The following is a 14,054-nucleotide window of genomic DNA, read 5'->3' on the forward strand; positions in this document are numbered from 1 at the left end:
AAATAGGAATTTATTTTTTTACAGTAATTTTAATCTGTATTTTGACCAATTTTGTTTTGTACCTTTCTTACACGTTTTATGTAGACTTGGTGTTCTTATGAGATACGGCTATTAAAAGTGGCTCATTAAAGCACATGCACATCCTGTCGTGTAATAACTTTGTTCGGTGAAGTTGTCGCTGAGGATTTGTTTTCACCACGTTTGTGTTGGAGAGCGCCACGTTGGTATATCTTATGAAAGCCGCTCCGGCCCGCTTCCTGCCGCGTCGTTCGTTTTCTGTCGAGAAGGTGATGAGGTCACCGAGCTCCCCATGGAGCTCAGGGGTGAGCAGTTCTTGTTCAGTGATGTAGGGTTCGGGGGGGGTGGCAAATTTAAAGCAGCCGCGTCTTACTGTGGCGCCTTTGGTGTTGTGGGGGGGGGCTTCCTGGTGTTATACTTTGAACTTTCCACTCGAAGGAACGGGGCAGCCCACTGTTGAACCTATAGGCCTAATGGCAGGAAGGTTGCTTGTTCAAGTCCCAGTAAGGCTGTGACCCACATACATGTGTACATACGGTATATATACTGTATATATGTATGTACCTCATAATGAGAAAAAGATTGGACTACATGAAAGCCTTGGCTTTGTTAAAATACTGTACAGGTCTTCTGATGGAAGTAAAATGTAAAACAAAGACAATTTCCAGTCCAAAGTGTTGCGGCTAAAAGGCAAGACTGTACTGTATGTATGACGTAATACAACTGGAGAGCGAAGGAAGGACCGTTGAGCGAGACCGCGGCCACCCGCTGAGCGCCGTTCGCACTGCAACAGCTCCGAAAACATTTGAGCTGTGAAACCTGCAGGAATAATGCTTTCGCCGACTAGAATTTAGTTGCATCCCTTTGCTTAAATGCACGTATCGCTAAATAGCAGAGGTGTCATTTTAGATGAGTGCCATAATTTTGAGAATTTTTTTTTTTTTCTTTTTCTTTTAAAAGAGGAATTAAACGAACAAATGCTGATGTTTCAGCCAGCTTTCGTCAACTTTTCGTGGCGCGCCAGTTCTCACCACTGGATTGCACCACTTTCTGGGACGGAAAAACATCAATGAAATAAGTCATATGGACAAACACTCCTCTTGAGCTGATCAATAAAGCTGAAATAATAACTCCTGCCCTCTGCTTCCTATTGGGCAAAACTGATTCACGGTCAGTGACTTAAACCTTGAAACTGAATCGATTAGAAATTTTGAAACGGGAGCGTCGACTCTGAGCCCCGAGGAGGGTCGCAGCGCCTGGCTTTCGGAAGAGCTCTCGGACGGGTGGCTTCTCTTTCGGAAAGTCTGCGTTCGTGTTACGAATGCCACTGTAGGCTCGGGGATGATTCAGAACGGTCGTCTTTCACGGCCTCCTGTTTGGACGGACGCGGTGCAGCCTGCTCAGCCCGCTGTGATTCCATTACCTAGCAGAACCCGGCGCTCTGAACGTGGCTGTCGGTCAGAGTAATGGCACAACCCGAGGGCTCGTCCCTTCGACGTCGCATTCAGCTGTTGTCCTTACCGAAACCTGGGGGGCTTCCGGCATCCTAATGGGTGCCGTCCGACAGGAGCTCCTCGCCGAGTGCGTAAAGGGACGTGCGCACCGGTGCTCTTTGTCACCGTCGGAGAAAAGGGCACTCAAGCATGGAGCAGAGGCGGAGGAAAGGTGCGCGCGTTTTATTGTCTTGGCTTGTGCAAGAGGAGTACAACAGGAGTAGAAGGCAGAACAGCTGCGGTGTTTTGGCGGCATCCACTGCGTGCGTTACATGCATTACAGAGACACGGATGGGCAGCCGCTGGCCTGACACACCGAGTATGTCCCGGAGACAACCTGTCTGTTGTCCTTCTCTCCTACACACATTTAATTCCATTTAATTCCAAAGATTCCCGCCTTCGAAAAACAACGCGATCCCTTTTTCATCCCCCCCCCCAAGTCGCTTCACCTGCGAACGGCAGAGCTGTAAAACGAGTACCACGTTAGAGATAATATACATGTCAGAGATAAATACATAGAAACTCCTCCGGCTGAAAAGCCTGCAGCAAAAGACAAAGTTTTTAATTGAATAACTGAACTGGACTTTTTCCACACAGGTGCACATGCTTGCTATACGCAGTAATGCTAAAGATAAGTGTTAACGTTTACATAGAGAGCTGTTGCCTACAAGCGCGGTGGTGGCGGCGGCGGCGGTCGGCGTTCTACACGCTCCGTGCCGGTGCGTCGCAGCATTCCGTCGGAGCGTTAAAGCAGCGTTCTGGTGGGAGATGCGAGGAGGATGCGGCGGGTCGTGAGACGGGAAGGGCAGCTGGTGAGCGGTACGAGTTCGATGGCACGCGTTTAAGTGTGGCTCTTGTGGGGCGAGGGCTCGAGGGGGTGCTCTTCCGCAACAGTTCGCTCAAGCATGCGTCGCGCTCCTCGGTCTGGGTGTTTCTGGCATTATGGTGCTGCGAAGGGCGGTTATGACTCAGTTAGCAGGTCTCTGGTGGTGGGGAGGGACACAGAGCCCAAAAGCAGCAGTTGGACATCCTGGCCCTTAAGGGGGCGGCTCCTCTCCTGACGGCACCTCTAAAAGGAGTCCAGGACCTGGCAAATCATCTGGAACACTTCATCAGGAGGCCTCTCCGCATCAATCTGCAAAAGCAAGGCCACGTTCAATGCGACGCCTTTATTATAGGGCGACGGACAAAAATGATTCAACGCTCTGTGATCAAACGCTCCCTCCTCCTCACACTTTAACGGAACCATAGTTATCGTATAAAAAGTGTGTTTTCATTGTTGTTGTTACTATTATTAATATTGTTATACATCCATCTATTGTCAGGAACCATTTGTCATCGGATAGGGTCGCCGCGGTCCGGAGCCAATTCTGGAAACGTATGGCATTGACACACACCTGCAGGAAACAAAGACGAACGTGGCAGACCGGTTTGAGCGTACGTGCAAACCCACAGTGTCTTTTTAACGCCATTGTCATTATGTGTATATATGTATATACATGTAAATGTGTTTTGATTTAGTATATTATGATAATAAATCAAAACATTTCTTTGACTCACCTTTCAAGATCTATCTACTTAAGAAATTTATATTACTTGTCAAAATTATCTTTGTGTTTCCTATCTATTCTATATGCTGCTACTCACGTCATTGTTAATGTCACCTTTTTAAACATTTTGTACTCTCCACCAATTCTTTACGCTTCCACCCGTTTAACATGTGTTATATGCTGGTTAAAACCGTGACATCTAACAACCTGGCTGTACTTTGGAAATCGAAAGCGCAGCACGTGGTGTAGCACTCAGAGGTCACAGGTTCCAATCCCCCCTCCTGCTCTAGCCCTGCGTCAAGGTCCTTACCCTGAAATGCTCCAGTGGTGCAAACGGGTAAATAATTATCGGTTGCTTAACATTGTAAGTCGCTTTGGAGGATATTGTCAACTAAAGGAGCGAATGTATTTGCTCAGCTGACACCTTCTTCCAGGGCGACTCGGACAGATGTCCCTTAACACATATAAGTATGTTCTGACTGCGACCCAAGACTCTGCTCACGCTACGTCTCGGAATGACATCCCACCTTGTGTAGGATCCTCTTGCGCTCATAGTGGGCGGCGATGAGTTCGTCAGTGCTGCAGTAGTTCTCCACCCTCCTGCGCGTGGCGTCCCTGCCTTCCGCCTCTCCGGGACCGGCCGCCACCGTCCCCATCCCTGTCCCAGCACGCTGCAGCAGGCGGCGGCTCATGGTGTCCGAGCAGCAGTCGAGCAGAAGCACCAGGCTGGGCTCGCCGACCTGCGGGGACCGGCGACGCAAGAGTGAGATCGCAAACGTCGACACGCCGCGAGAAGCGGGAGTGATCTTCGGAACGGCGTTTCCTTGCGAGAAGCAAACCCTCGCTTTAAGTAAGGGAGCGCATGTGGAACGTGAAGTGGGGGGGGCGCTCACACCGGCAGCGCTGGGGCCTTCGGTGCTGAGGATGCTGGGATTACGATCAAGGCGATGCACGTCTCAGCGGGCCTGTGGAACGCCCCGAGTGTGTGTCATCGCAGCAGGGTTAACTGGGTGTGTGTTGGGGACACAAAACCAACATTAAACCTGTGTGTGACTCCACACCGAAGAGGAAAGCCGCATTCCTCCCTTTTAAAGTCCCATCTGCAGTTACCATAGCAATTTACCAAATGTCGAGTAACAATGTTAGCGTGCCAGGAGCACTTCGCAAGGAGGAGACTAACGATTACAGGAAGTGATGCGGTGACAATGGAACGGTTCTAGAAAACCCCCAGAAGAGCCTGACGCTGTGGTCTTCGCTCTTTCTCGACTTGGCTCCACGGTGACCTCACCGCACAACACGCGCATACCTTCGTTCTTAATGGGCTGGATTACCGACATCCCCTCAGTTCTGCCAAAATCACCACAAACTGGCTGCTTGTTCCGTACAATGGTGGAAAAAAAAATGTTTCTTTTTTTTAATCGGGAAACGATCCCTTCTTTGCTGGCAGGCTTTCAATCCGCTGACGATGGCGGTCGCATACCGCGATGCTGCGGGACTTAACTGTCCGGTTCAGCACGTGATTTCAGATCTCGTTTCTGCTTCGCTTCTTACATCCATCATATTATCTCCCTATTATCTGAGCGTTGCTTGTTGAGTGTAACGGCGTACAGAAACCAGGAAACGGTCATTAATCTGTGACTTTTTTCCAATCCTGGTTATTACTAACAGATGCACAGGATGTTCGGAGCCTCGCCTCCTTTGTCTCGCAACAGAAAGAATAGAAACTTGCTTTTATTTCGCTTAAGAAGGTTTCGCTATATGTTACGTTACGTGCCATGTTTTCGCGGACACTTTTCTCCAAAGTGACGCAAAATGATTGCTGGTATTTAGCTCGCGCCTTTCGTCCAAGGTGACCTACAAGGCTAAATGCGCTACGTCCAAGTCCTTGTAATCATTCGTTTACATTTATTCATCTAGCCAATGCTTTCCTCCAAAGCCACTTACATGTATTTACCATTTATACAGGTGGGTAATTTTACCGGAGCAATTTAGGGTAAGTACCTTGCTCAAGGGTACTACAGTCAGGGGGGGGATTCAAACCTGTGACTCTTGGGTCCAAAGGCAGCAGCCTTAACCCTACACTAGCAGCTGTCCTAGTGAGCAGGGCATTTATAGGACATTCGCCCATTTCTATAGCAGAGCAACGCAAAACACACCGTATATTGTGGGAAATTGGAGTAGATGGACCTCGTACCGCATCTGACGTGTATCTGCTGTTTCCACAACGATTTTAAACAGTGAAACTAGTGCTCTTTTAATGTCATTCCCAGTAATCCGTTGCGCTTACAGCTCAGCTGAATAGATATCAAGTTCCTTGTGGCAGAAAGATTTTGCTGGAGGAAAACGCACAGCAGCGTGCGGGGCTGCGGCACGGGGTCTCGGCGTTTCCGGGTTTCACCGAACGCGCTGTCAGGGAGCAGGCGGCAGGGATTCGTCTTTCCTCGTAAAGGTGAGCGCCTCCTGGATGTTTGTTTCAATGTTGCCCCCCCCCCACAGGTGAGCGAATCGGGCGCTGACCTTGGCTTCGAACTCGTCCGCCTGCCGAACGCTCCGGGGGAAGCCTTCAATCAGGAACCCTCTGCATGGGTCGGGGGCGGTCGCCATCGCCTCGCTCAGCAGCTCCACTGTCGCGTCCTGCGGGGACACGCGGGGAAGGACGCCCGTCACATTCCCAGGACGGCCTCGGGAGCATATGGGCCCGGCCCAGGAGACCGAACCCCGTTTCGGTGTTTTTCTTACTCGCGCTGAGCCACGCTAAATCCGTCGCTCCTAAAACCCCTAATACCCTGAAAACCACCTCTTTGGTTAGTTGCACCTCTTGAGCTCCACAGAAACCCCAATATGTTCAGAAACGACCGCTTTTCACGTGCATCCGCATTGCCCGTCCTCGAGAGCGAGGCAGAAACACGGGGAGTCCGTGTTCCGAGAGGTATGCGACACGGCCCTCGAATAACTCCGCGGGTGTTCAGCAGAGCCCCCAGCTCCATGCGGCAACAGGCTGAGAGTGTCCTCTGCTCCGGGGGCCCGCACACCTTAGCTCTGTTTAAAGGTCGACGTTTCCGCCATGAGAGAAGCCCATTTCAGTAACTTTCCTGCAATGCCATGTTTCCCAGAGTTGGCTCCAGTACCACAGGTAAGGTAACCGTTTCAGTTGCTCATTTATGGTGAAACAACTTTGTGACGCTGGCTCCAGCTTCCCTGGAGCTCTTACATTAGTATCGCAGCGTTTGATTACGGTAATGACCCGGCGATGGACTTGCTCCCTGCTCGGACTGCAAACTGGCTGCTGTGTTTCATGAATCTATGCCTCTGATCTACACGGGCGGAGGGATAAGACCAGTTTAATACCGGATTACCGAAACGCCCCCAAAAGGTGCATTAATCTTCTGTAGAACTTGTGCTGAAAGTCTGCTGGTTCATGTGAGCACGTCACTAGACTGATCACACTGATAATATCCGAGGAGGACATTCCTGGTCTTCCTGGAGAAGTTCATGGGGTAGTCTGGCAGGCTCGATTCCTATCGTTAAACTACAACGGGCGGAATTTAGCTAAATCGGGCCGAACGGGCAGGTAGGAAGCATCTCCAGCTGCGTGGCGTCAAATCGGAGCCATCTGATCAAAAAGTCACAATAAAATCGCTTCCGATATTCCCAACTCGCAGAAACCGGCCGCTGTGGGTTTCCCGACTTCACACTCGAGGCACACAGTGGCTCCGGAGTGCAGTCCTGTCCAATTACTTTTTTCGGCTCTGGGGCGGAACGGATTTAGACCTGTCAGAGAGAAACCGTGAATGAGATGATCCGCAGGTCCTATCTGCGGTAGTCAGAGCAGCAGACAGCAGTACGAGAAAAAGAAATGAAAGCAGAAGAAAGCCATTAGTAACCTGGCTGCAGCTGATGCTCGGAGTAAGTGTGGAAAATGCAGTGCATCGCCGCACTTAGACTGATTTCTCTACGCCGGTACCTTCCCAGAAGCCAGAGTGACGGAAAAAAAGCCTGTTGGACCCGATAGATGCATCCTGTGAACTTGCTCCTCCAGCAAAGATGTGGTGGTCCTCAAAGGCAACGGCTCGGGCTGCACTTCTTCATGGAGCTGATATTCATAGATGTCTCACGGTTAACTCGCACACATCTGAACCGCTTGTCCCATACAAGGTCACAGGGAGCCAGAGCCTGACCCGGCAACGCAGGGCGTAGGGCCGGAGGGGGAGGGGACACGCCCAGGACGGGATGCCAGTCCGTCGCAAGGCACCCCAAGCGGGACCCGAACCCCAGACCCAACAGAGAGCAGGATCCGGTCCAACCCACTGCACCACTGCGCCCCCCTTCACGCTTAACTGCCTTCCCCAAAATAATCACCAAAAGAAATCAAGTGTCCGTGACGACACTCCAGTGGTTAACTGCCCCCGGCCACACGCCGTCAGCCACGTCCACTCTGTACGTGACGCTCAATGCAAGTGCATGATGATTACATTTGCACTTCCATGTATTCATTTAGCTGATGCTTTTCAGCAACGCAACTTACAGCGTTAAGCTACTTACTTATTCACCCATTTATACAGCTGGGTAATTTTACTGGAGCAATTTAGGGTAAGTACCCATGAGTCGCCGAGTCGCTCACGCGCATCGGTCCGAGCTGCTTGATGGTAGCATGGTTCAGCTTTCAAAAGGGGAACTCTGCGAGTGAAGGGGAGGTGGAGGAATCCACAATGCAATATGTTCCGGTGCTTTACCGCAAATACATGGTGCCTGCGGGGCCGCGCACTCTCGCTGGTACAGCTGCCTGGCGATGTTCTACCACCGTGGATTTTTACGCTCGAGAAAACATTTAAAGAGAAGCTGTGACGACGCACACCGACGACATTTACAAGACAAATAAAGCAGATCAGCGGCGTACGGGCTAGATGGAGGCTTCTTGTCCTGGTCCAAAGAGATCTGGGCAAATATGTGTCTTCTGAGTACAAAGGGAGGTGTGCAGGGATGGATGGACAGGTAGCCATCTGTCTCACTGCAGTATGGGCACCTCTGGGTGGCACTTCAGTTCCAATCAACTATTTTCTTAAATTGCTGTTAGTTTTAATTATTATTCTTATCTTTTAATTTTACTGACATCTTTACGGGGGGGCAGTGGCGCAGCGGGTTTGGCGGGATTCTGATGTGTGGGGGGTCTGGGGTTCGAGCCTTGCTTGGGGTGCCTTGTGGTGGACTGGCATCCCATCCTGGGTGTGTCCCTTGCGTCCTGTGTTGCTGGGTTAGGCTCCGGTTCGCCTCGGGACAAGAGATTTCAGACTGTGTGTGTGTGTGTGTGTGTGTGTGTGTGTGTGAGAGAGACATCTTGACACTAGGGGGCTTGAAACTTCTGTGCAACAGGTTACCTTCATTTTTTTAGCTGATTCTTTTCTCCAAGGGAACTTAAAGTATTAATTTGTTCTTTTACAGAGCAGGGTAATCTTTACTGTATTAATTAAGGGTAGGTACCATGATCGAGGGCATCGCAGCAGGAGGTTGGGACTCAAACCCAGGGTCCTTTGAGTGGGAGGGGGCAGCTCTAACCATTAACAATAAATGAGTTCCAACAATGTGGTGAATGGGACACGGTCACCCGGATGACCTCAACACAAGGTAAAACCACGGGTCGCACCCAGCACTGGGCCCGACTCCGTCGGTTTACTGGGAAAAAAATTCTCATGTTCTTTTACGGGCAGCTTCTCCAAAGGACTCTGATGGAGCCCAGCGGGGGCGAGCCTGGCTGCGGTACATCTTACCGCGGGCATCTGCTCCCCTCTCTCCAGGACGTCCTGCAGGAAGCGTCCCCTCTCGCTGTCGGCCTGGAGCTCGCGGCGCAGCAGCTCCCCGGGTGAGAGGCTCTGGTAGCCGTAGCGTTCCTCCAGCTTCTCGCACTGCAGCCCTTTTCCCGAACCCGGACCCCCTGTAGGACCCCCGACATAGGAAGAACAGTCAGGGAGGGATTAGCACAGTGCGGACTGCAGTTGCCACATACCAGAGAAGCGTAAAATCGTTCCCCGCCACTGGGACACTGGATCTGTCCTCCACACTAAAAGGACAGTGATGTGCCCAAATTAACTTACTGTCTTGACAGAGGGCATTTACCTTTCTCTGGGCTCTTAGTGCAGTAAGGAGAGCCCCCCCCCCAACCCCCGACCCAGGATGAATAGCCATGCAGCCCTGTGCAACAGGTCCATTTGTGTACAGGGTGTGCTGTCACTGCCATAGCAGTCTTATGACTGATCACTGATTGATTGATTGTGTCACTTATGTCACAACCCAAATAATTTCCAGAGACGCTTAAATGGTCAGTTATTTTTTCACTCTGTCGGGAACATTAAACAAGCTTCTTTTCAGTAAATGCATGCCTTGAAATGGGCATCTTAAGAAAATCTTTGATGCTAAGGTTGACCCTAACCCTAAATGTCTTTCTGAAAGGGGCTCTGGATGTCCCCTGGAAGCACCAACGGGAGAGAAAATTGCTCTTTAGGGAGTGACTGTGGAAAGGAGGAAGGGGGAGGAACTGGTATGGACATCCGGACGCCAGACAGCCCCCAAAAGCATCTTCATCCGTCCTCATCCTTCTTAGGCCAACTTGCTCCAAAGGAATCTAAACCATTTCTCTACGCTGCCGCAGCCTTTAATGTCGCCAGTGCTGTGACAGCACAGCTGCCGCTGTCCACTGAACGCAGAGTTTAGGGTATTTGGGTTTTTTACAGTACTGTCTCTGAATATTAATGGAAAAAACAATCATACAAAGCCAACATATCCCATTATGGCTAATACCTCAGGATTACAGTAACACCAGGATTAGAATACCCCAGGATTAGGGTAATGACATAGACCATACAGCTGATTCTCTGTTCTTCCCTTTTTTCGTCTACAGCCAACAAACTGCACGCTTCTCACGCAGCCGTCAGCAAATACTCGCACAGCCTTGGCCGCAAAATTAATTTGAGTATTTCAAGTCACCCACCATGGCGGAGAGCATCCCATCTGTCTTTGGAGGAACCCCAGCGCAGCTCTCAGTGTTCGGGCTTCTGTTGCCTTGGAGTGTATTTCAAGGGGGCGGATTTGGCATTTAATCCGCTGCGGTCGCGCCGGGTGTGGTGGGCGGCCTGAGTGTGGGGGAGGGGTCATCCGAACGGCCTTCGCTGCAGCCACCTAACTGAATTTTATTTTACTGACCTTTGAAAACATTTGGACAGGAGACAGGAGCCGTAACCACAAGTCTGTATATAAACTGGGCAGCATGGTGGCACAGCAAGTAGTGCCGGTGCCTTGCACTGGTGCCTGGGCTGTCGGTTTGGACGTGGGTTTAAATCCAGCTCAGTCTACGCAGAGTTTCACATTCTCTCCGAGTTCATGTTCGTTTCCCCAGGGTGCTCTGGTTTCCTCCCACAGTCCAAGTACATGTTTCAGGTCAACTGGTGACTTTAACTTCTCCTGAGTGTTTGTTAGTTTACTCTTTCGGTGTCAGCTAAACACAAATGAATAATAATAAATTTAAATCGTACTAAGTAACTGTCGGTTATGCGAATGCTCCCATGTTGCGGTAGATTTCTGTCACAAATAGCCTTGTGTTTTCATCAGTTTACTCAAGGAATATAGGTAGATTTGATCAAAGATCGGAAAGGAGGTTGTAGATGTTGTTCACCCTGAAGTCTGTAGTGAGCGTACAGCGAGTCAGAAATACCTCGGCACAAGTTTCATTGTTCCCTGCTGCTGTAAGGACAGTCCAGGTGTCCCCAAGAGCCTTGAGCCAATGCTGAAAGCAATGGCCTTCACAAACACGCATGGGAATGCAGGAGGCGTCTCAGATTACCATGTTTTCAACAGCATTACTGCATGGCTGTTTGCTGGAATGAGCAGCAGGACGGAGGAGCGTAAGCAGACTGCGCAGCTTTCAGACGGACGTCACACACGGTCGGCTGCGTCACGGAGGTGTCGGGGAGCCGGTGCCTCTCTGCAGGGAAAGACCTACGTCTCCTTGTGCCGATCGCTGCCCCGAGGAGATCCAGCCTGACCTCCCCACTGCGTTTTGGGCAGAAGGTAAGATCCCGAAATAGAGCAGACTTCCGATTCCACCCATCCGTCAAATGCAAGAGGGCACCGGTGACTCACGTCATTATGGGATTTATTTCTGAGCAAAAGTTTGGTGTATAACCCTCTCGCCTAATAATAGAGCCAAACATTTTAAATCTGTCTGCAGACACTTTTTTTCTCCATTGAACGAAGCCAGGAGGTAAAATCTGAGTGGATTTTGTTTCAAATGCAACAGTGCAGATGATTGGTTTTCATACTTCAAGGACACACTTTCTGAAGTCCGTTGCTTCACAGTCTCACCGGTCTCACTGACTGCAGAGGCATCGTTCGGCCTGGCGCTGGTGGCCGTCCGAATGCTCGCGTCAATCCTGCGGTCATATTCATCGTCATCTCTTAAATCGAGTTACCGGGATGCCTCTCTGTGATGGCAGGTCTGTGAAGCACCGGGACACCGTGATGCGTTTGAAAATAGGATGGGGGCGGCGGGGGGGCAGCACGGGGCGGGGGTCGGCCGGCCGGCAGCGCGGGGAACCGGCTCCTGGAATCTCCGTGTCAACAAATGGCTCACCACACGCATTCAATCCTTCTACACACACGGAGGAATCAGCTGTGAGTGTGTTTCTGCTGAAAGGCCTTCTTTTTACATCGGGGACACACACTCACTGAAAATAATTTGCTGTAAACAATACATGTGTTTTTTATTTAATTCTTCTTAGTGCGGAGAAGTCTGTTGTCTGTCTTGATGACAAATCCTTGGAACTTTGGGAGTTTTGCCCTGTGCAGTTTTTCTTCAACACACCCAGAGGGCTTTGTCCACATATCTATTCTTTATTTTAATAAACTCCACTCTGGTTTTTGAAGTGTCTTCAGTCCATGGAATTTATGGCCAGCTGACATGGAGACGACGCAGTGAACGTCCACTGAATGAACTGAGTCCTTCGGTTACTTAAACAGTGAAAAGGACCCGTTCGAAGACGAATGAGCGTTCCACGAATCTCAATGAAAACCGTGCATCACCAGCCCTGTGGACGTGCTGCTTGGCTGGAAGGGGGGGCTATGAGCATCTATTCACGGTTTATTTTGATTTATGGGGCTTGCTGCCTCAACGTGCGCATACGCGTGCACACACACACACACACACACACACACACACACACACCAGTCTCGCTTGTTAGAGACATGTGAAGGACATCACATGTGACTCCGCACTTCAGAGGACCTGCTCTCACTTGAGTGCCTGTCTTTGCGGAGAGGGGGCTATGGGGTGGGGAGGGGTGTGAACTGTGCCACACCGCACCCATGCTACTCCTTTGCAATGCGCTCGCTCGCTCTCCTCCGGAATGCCACGACTCACACAGGACCTGCTCGCTCGTTGCAGTTGGCAGAGGAGTACAAACGCAAGGAGGGAGCCTCGAGTGCCCACCTCCATTGTTGGACCCATAATTGATTTGTCTCTCTCCATGTCTTGAGTACTCCGCTGGTTTTTGTTTCCTCTTTGGCAACTCAGCATGGCATCACTTTCACGGGGGGGGAGGGGGGCAGGGCGAATCCCTGACAAAAGCAATCTCAGAAGCAAACTCATCCAATCGATTCAGGCACGTCTGACTCACTACCTTCCAAACAAATAGAAACTTCCAGGTACAGTTCTGGAGCATCAAGCATTTGTGTCACCCAGAATGCACCATATATTCCACCTGATTTTTTTCTTAAGCATTAACAAAAAACCTGTGATGGCCTGAAATCCCATTCAAAGCGTACCCTGCCTCACACTCTATGCTTCTAGGTTAGGCTCTGGACCACCATGACCCTATTGATGATGGATGGATGGATGGATGGATGGATGGAAACAAAAACTGACTTAACAGTACTCTGTACGTAGACCTTCCCAATGCTGGGTAGCATTTGAAGTTTTTAGAACAATTTTAAAGTGCATTTCTGATAAAGCCTGAGATGATATTGGTGAGTTGGAATAAAAATACAGTATGTTCTGGATCAACCGCACTGGGGGTAACTCTAATGCTGCCCTCCAATCTCAGTTGCTTCAGGCGAGACATGACGAATGTTTACCATCCGCAGAGATATTGATCGGCGTGCATCATCTGCAGCTGCTTACTTCATATACTTTATGACCTGTAGAAACCATCCATCCAGAGTCACCGCTGCAGATGACAGCTTTCAAAGACCGAATTCCAGGAGGGAAGAGACAGACCACACAAAGAGAGGAGACCACCGCCAAATGGTTTCCTGCCAGAGCCATCGCTGCTCTAGCTGAGCTTAACATCTGCTACATTTGATTGGCAAGTAGCTAATTAATCTGCATTAATCCTGGGCAAAGAATTAGACGTGTCTGGACTCTGAGTGGGGTCATCGAAACCGCCGGTGCAAACTTAATTAGCTGTTTTTTTTTAGAAGTTAAACAGGAGATAACCCTCAACGTACCAACCACAAAGATGATCTTCGGTTTCTTGATGTCCTCGGGAAAACCTGGGAGGGCGAGAGAAATGTCGTTATCTATTTATCTATCTATCGCAATATCTTTTTCCAAGGTGATATGCAACTTATTTTGGTCACAATGAAAAGACACACCTGAACATATTGGGCATGGAAACTTGTTTCGTTGCCCTCAGCACAGGTGCAGACGGTGCAATACCAGAGTGTATCAGCTCATTGTGTAGTCCATAGAGCTGTTGCTTTGAGGTCTGAATGGCACCTACTGCTGCAGTACCCCGAGCAAGGTTCTTACCCTAAATTGCTCCAGTAAAAAATTACCCAGTTGTGTGAATGGGTAAATCAAGGTAAGGACTTTGGAAAAAAGTATCAGCTCAATGAATACATGAGATTATGGTGTAGCAAAGAAGCCTTGAGTGGAGTTGGGAGCATGGACCTCTGGTTTTTTGCACTGGGTTTGCATCCTTCCTCTTGGTCAGGGGTACTATAGCAG

At 50.0% G+C, this 14,054-nt stretch overlaps 1 protein-coding gene across 2 annotated transcripts in view; it reads right to left on the reverse strand.

Annotated features, from left to right (window-relative positions):
* The window catches only part of ak5 (adenylate kinase 5), a 61,905-nt gene continuing 47,851 nt past the window's right edge, over positions 1 to 14,054 (reverse strand). For both annotated transcript variants that reach the window (XM_018734799.2, XM_018734800.2), the window contains exons 11-15: positions 13,553 to 13,597; positions 8,827 to 8,990; positions 5,579 to 5,695; positions 3,589 to 3,801; positions 1 to 2,646 (exon numbers count right to left, since the gene is read on the reverse strand). In XM_018734799.2, the coding sequence (XP_018590315.1) occupies positions 2,581 to 2,646; positions 3,589 to 3,801; positions 5,579 to 5,695; positions 8,827 to 8,990; positions 13,553 to 13,597 (605 nt within the window). In that variant the 3' untranslated portion in view covers positions 1 to 2,580. The remainder of the gene's footprint in view (positions 2,647 to 3,588; positions 3,802 to 5,578; positions 5,696 to 8,826; positions 8,991 to 13,552; positions 13,598 to 14,054) is intronic.

Source organism: Scleropages formosus, chromosome 3 (assembly GCF_900964775.1).
Source record: "Scleropages formosus chromosome 3, fSclFor1.1, whole genome shotgun sequence".
NCBI classification, from domain to species: domain Eukaryota; kingdom Metazoa; phylum Chordata; class Actinopteri; order Osteoglossiformes; family Osteoglossidae; genus Scleropages; species Scleropages formosus.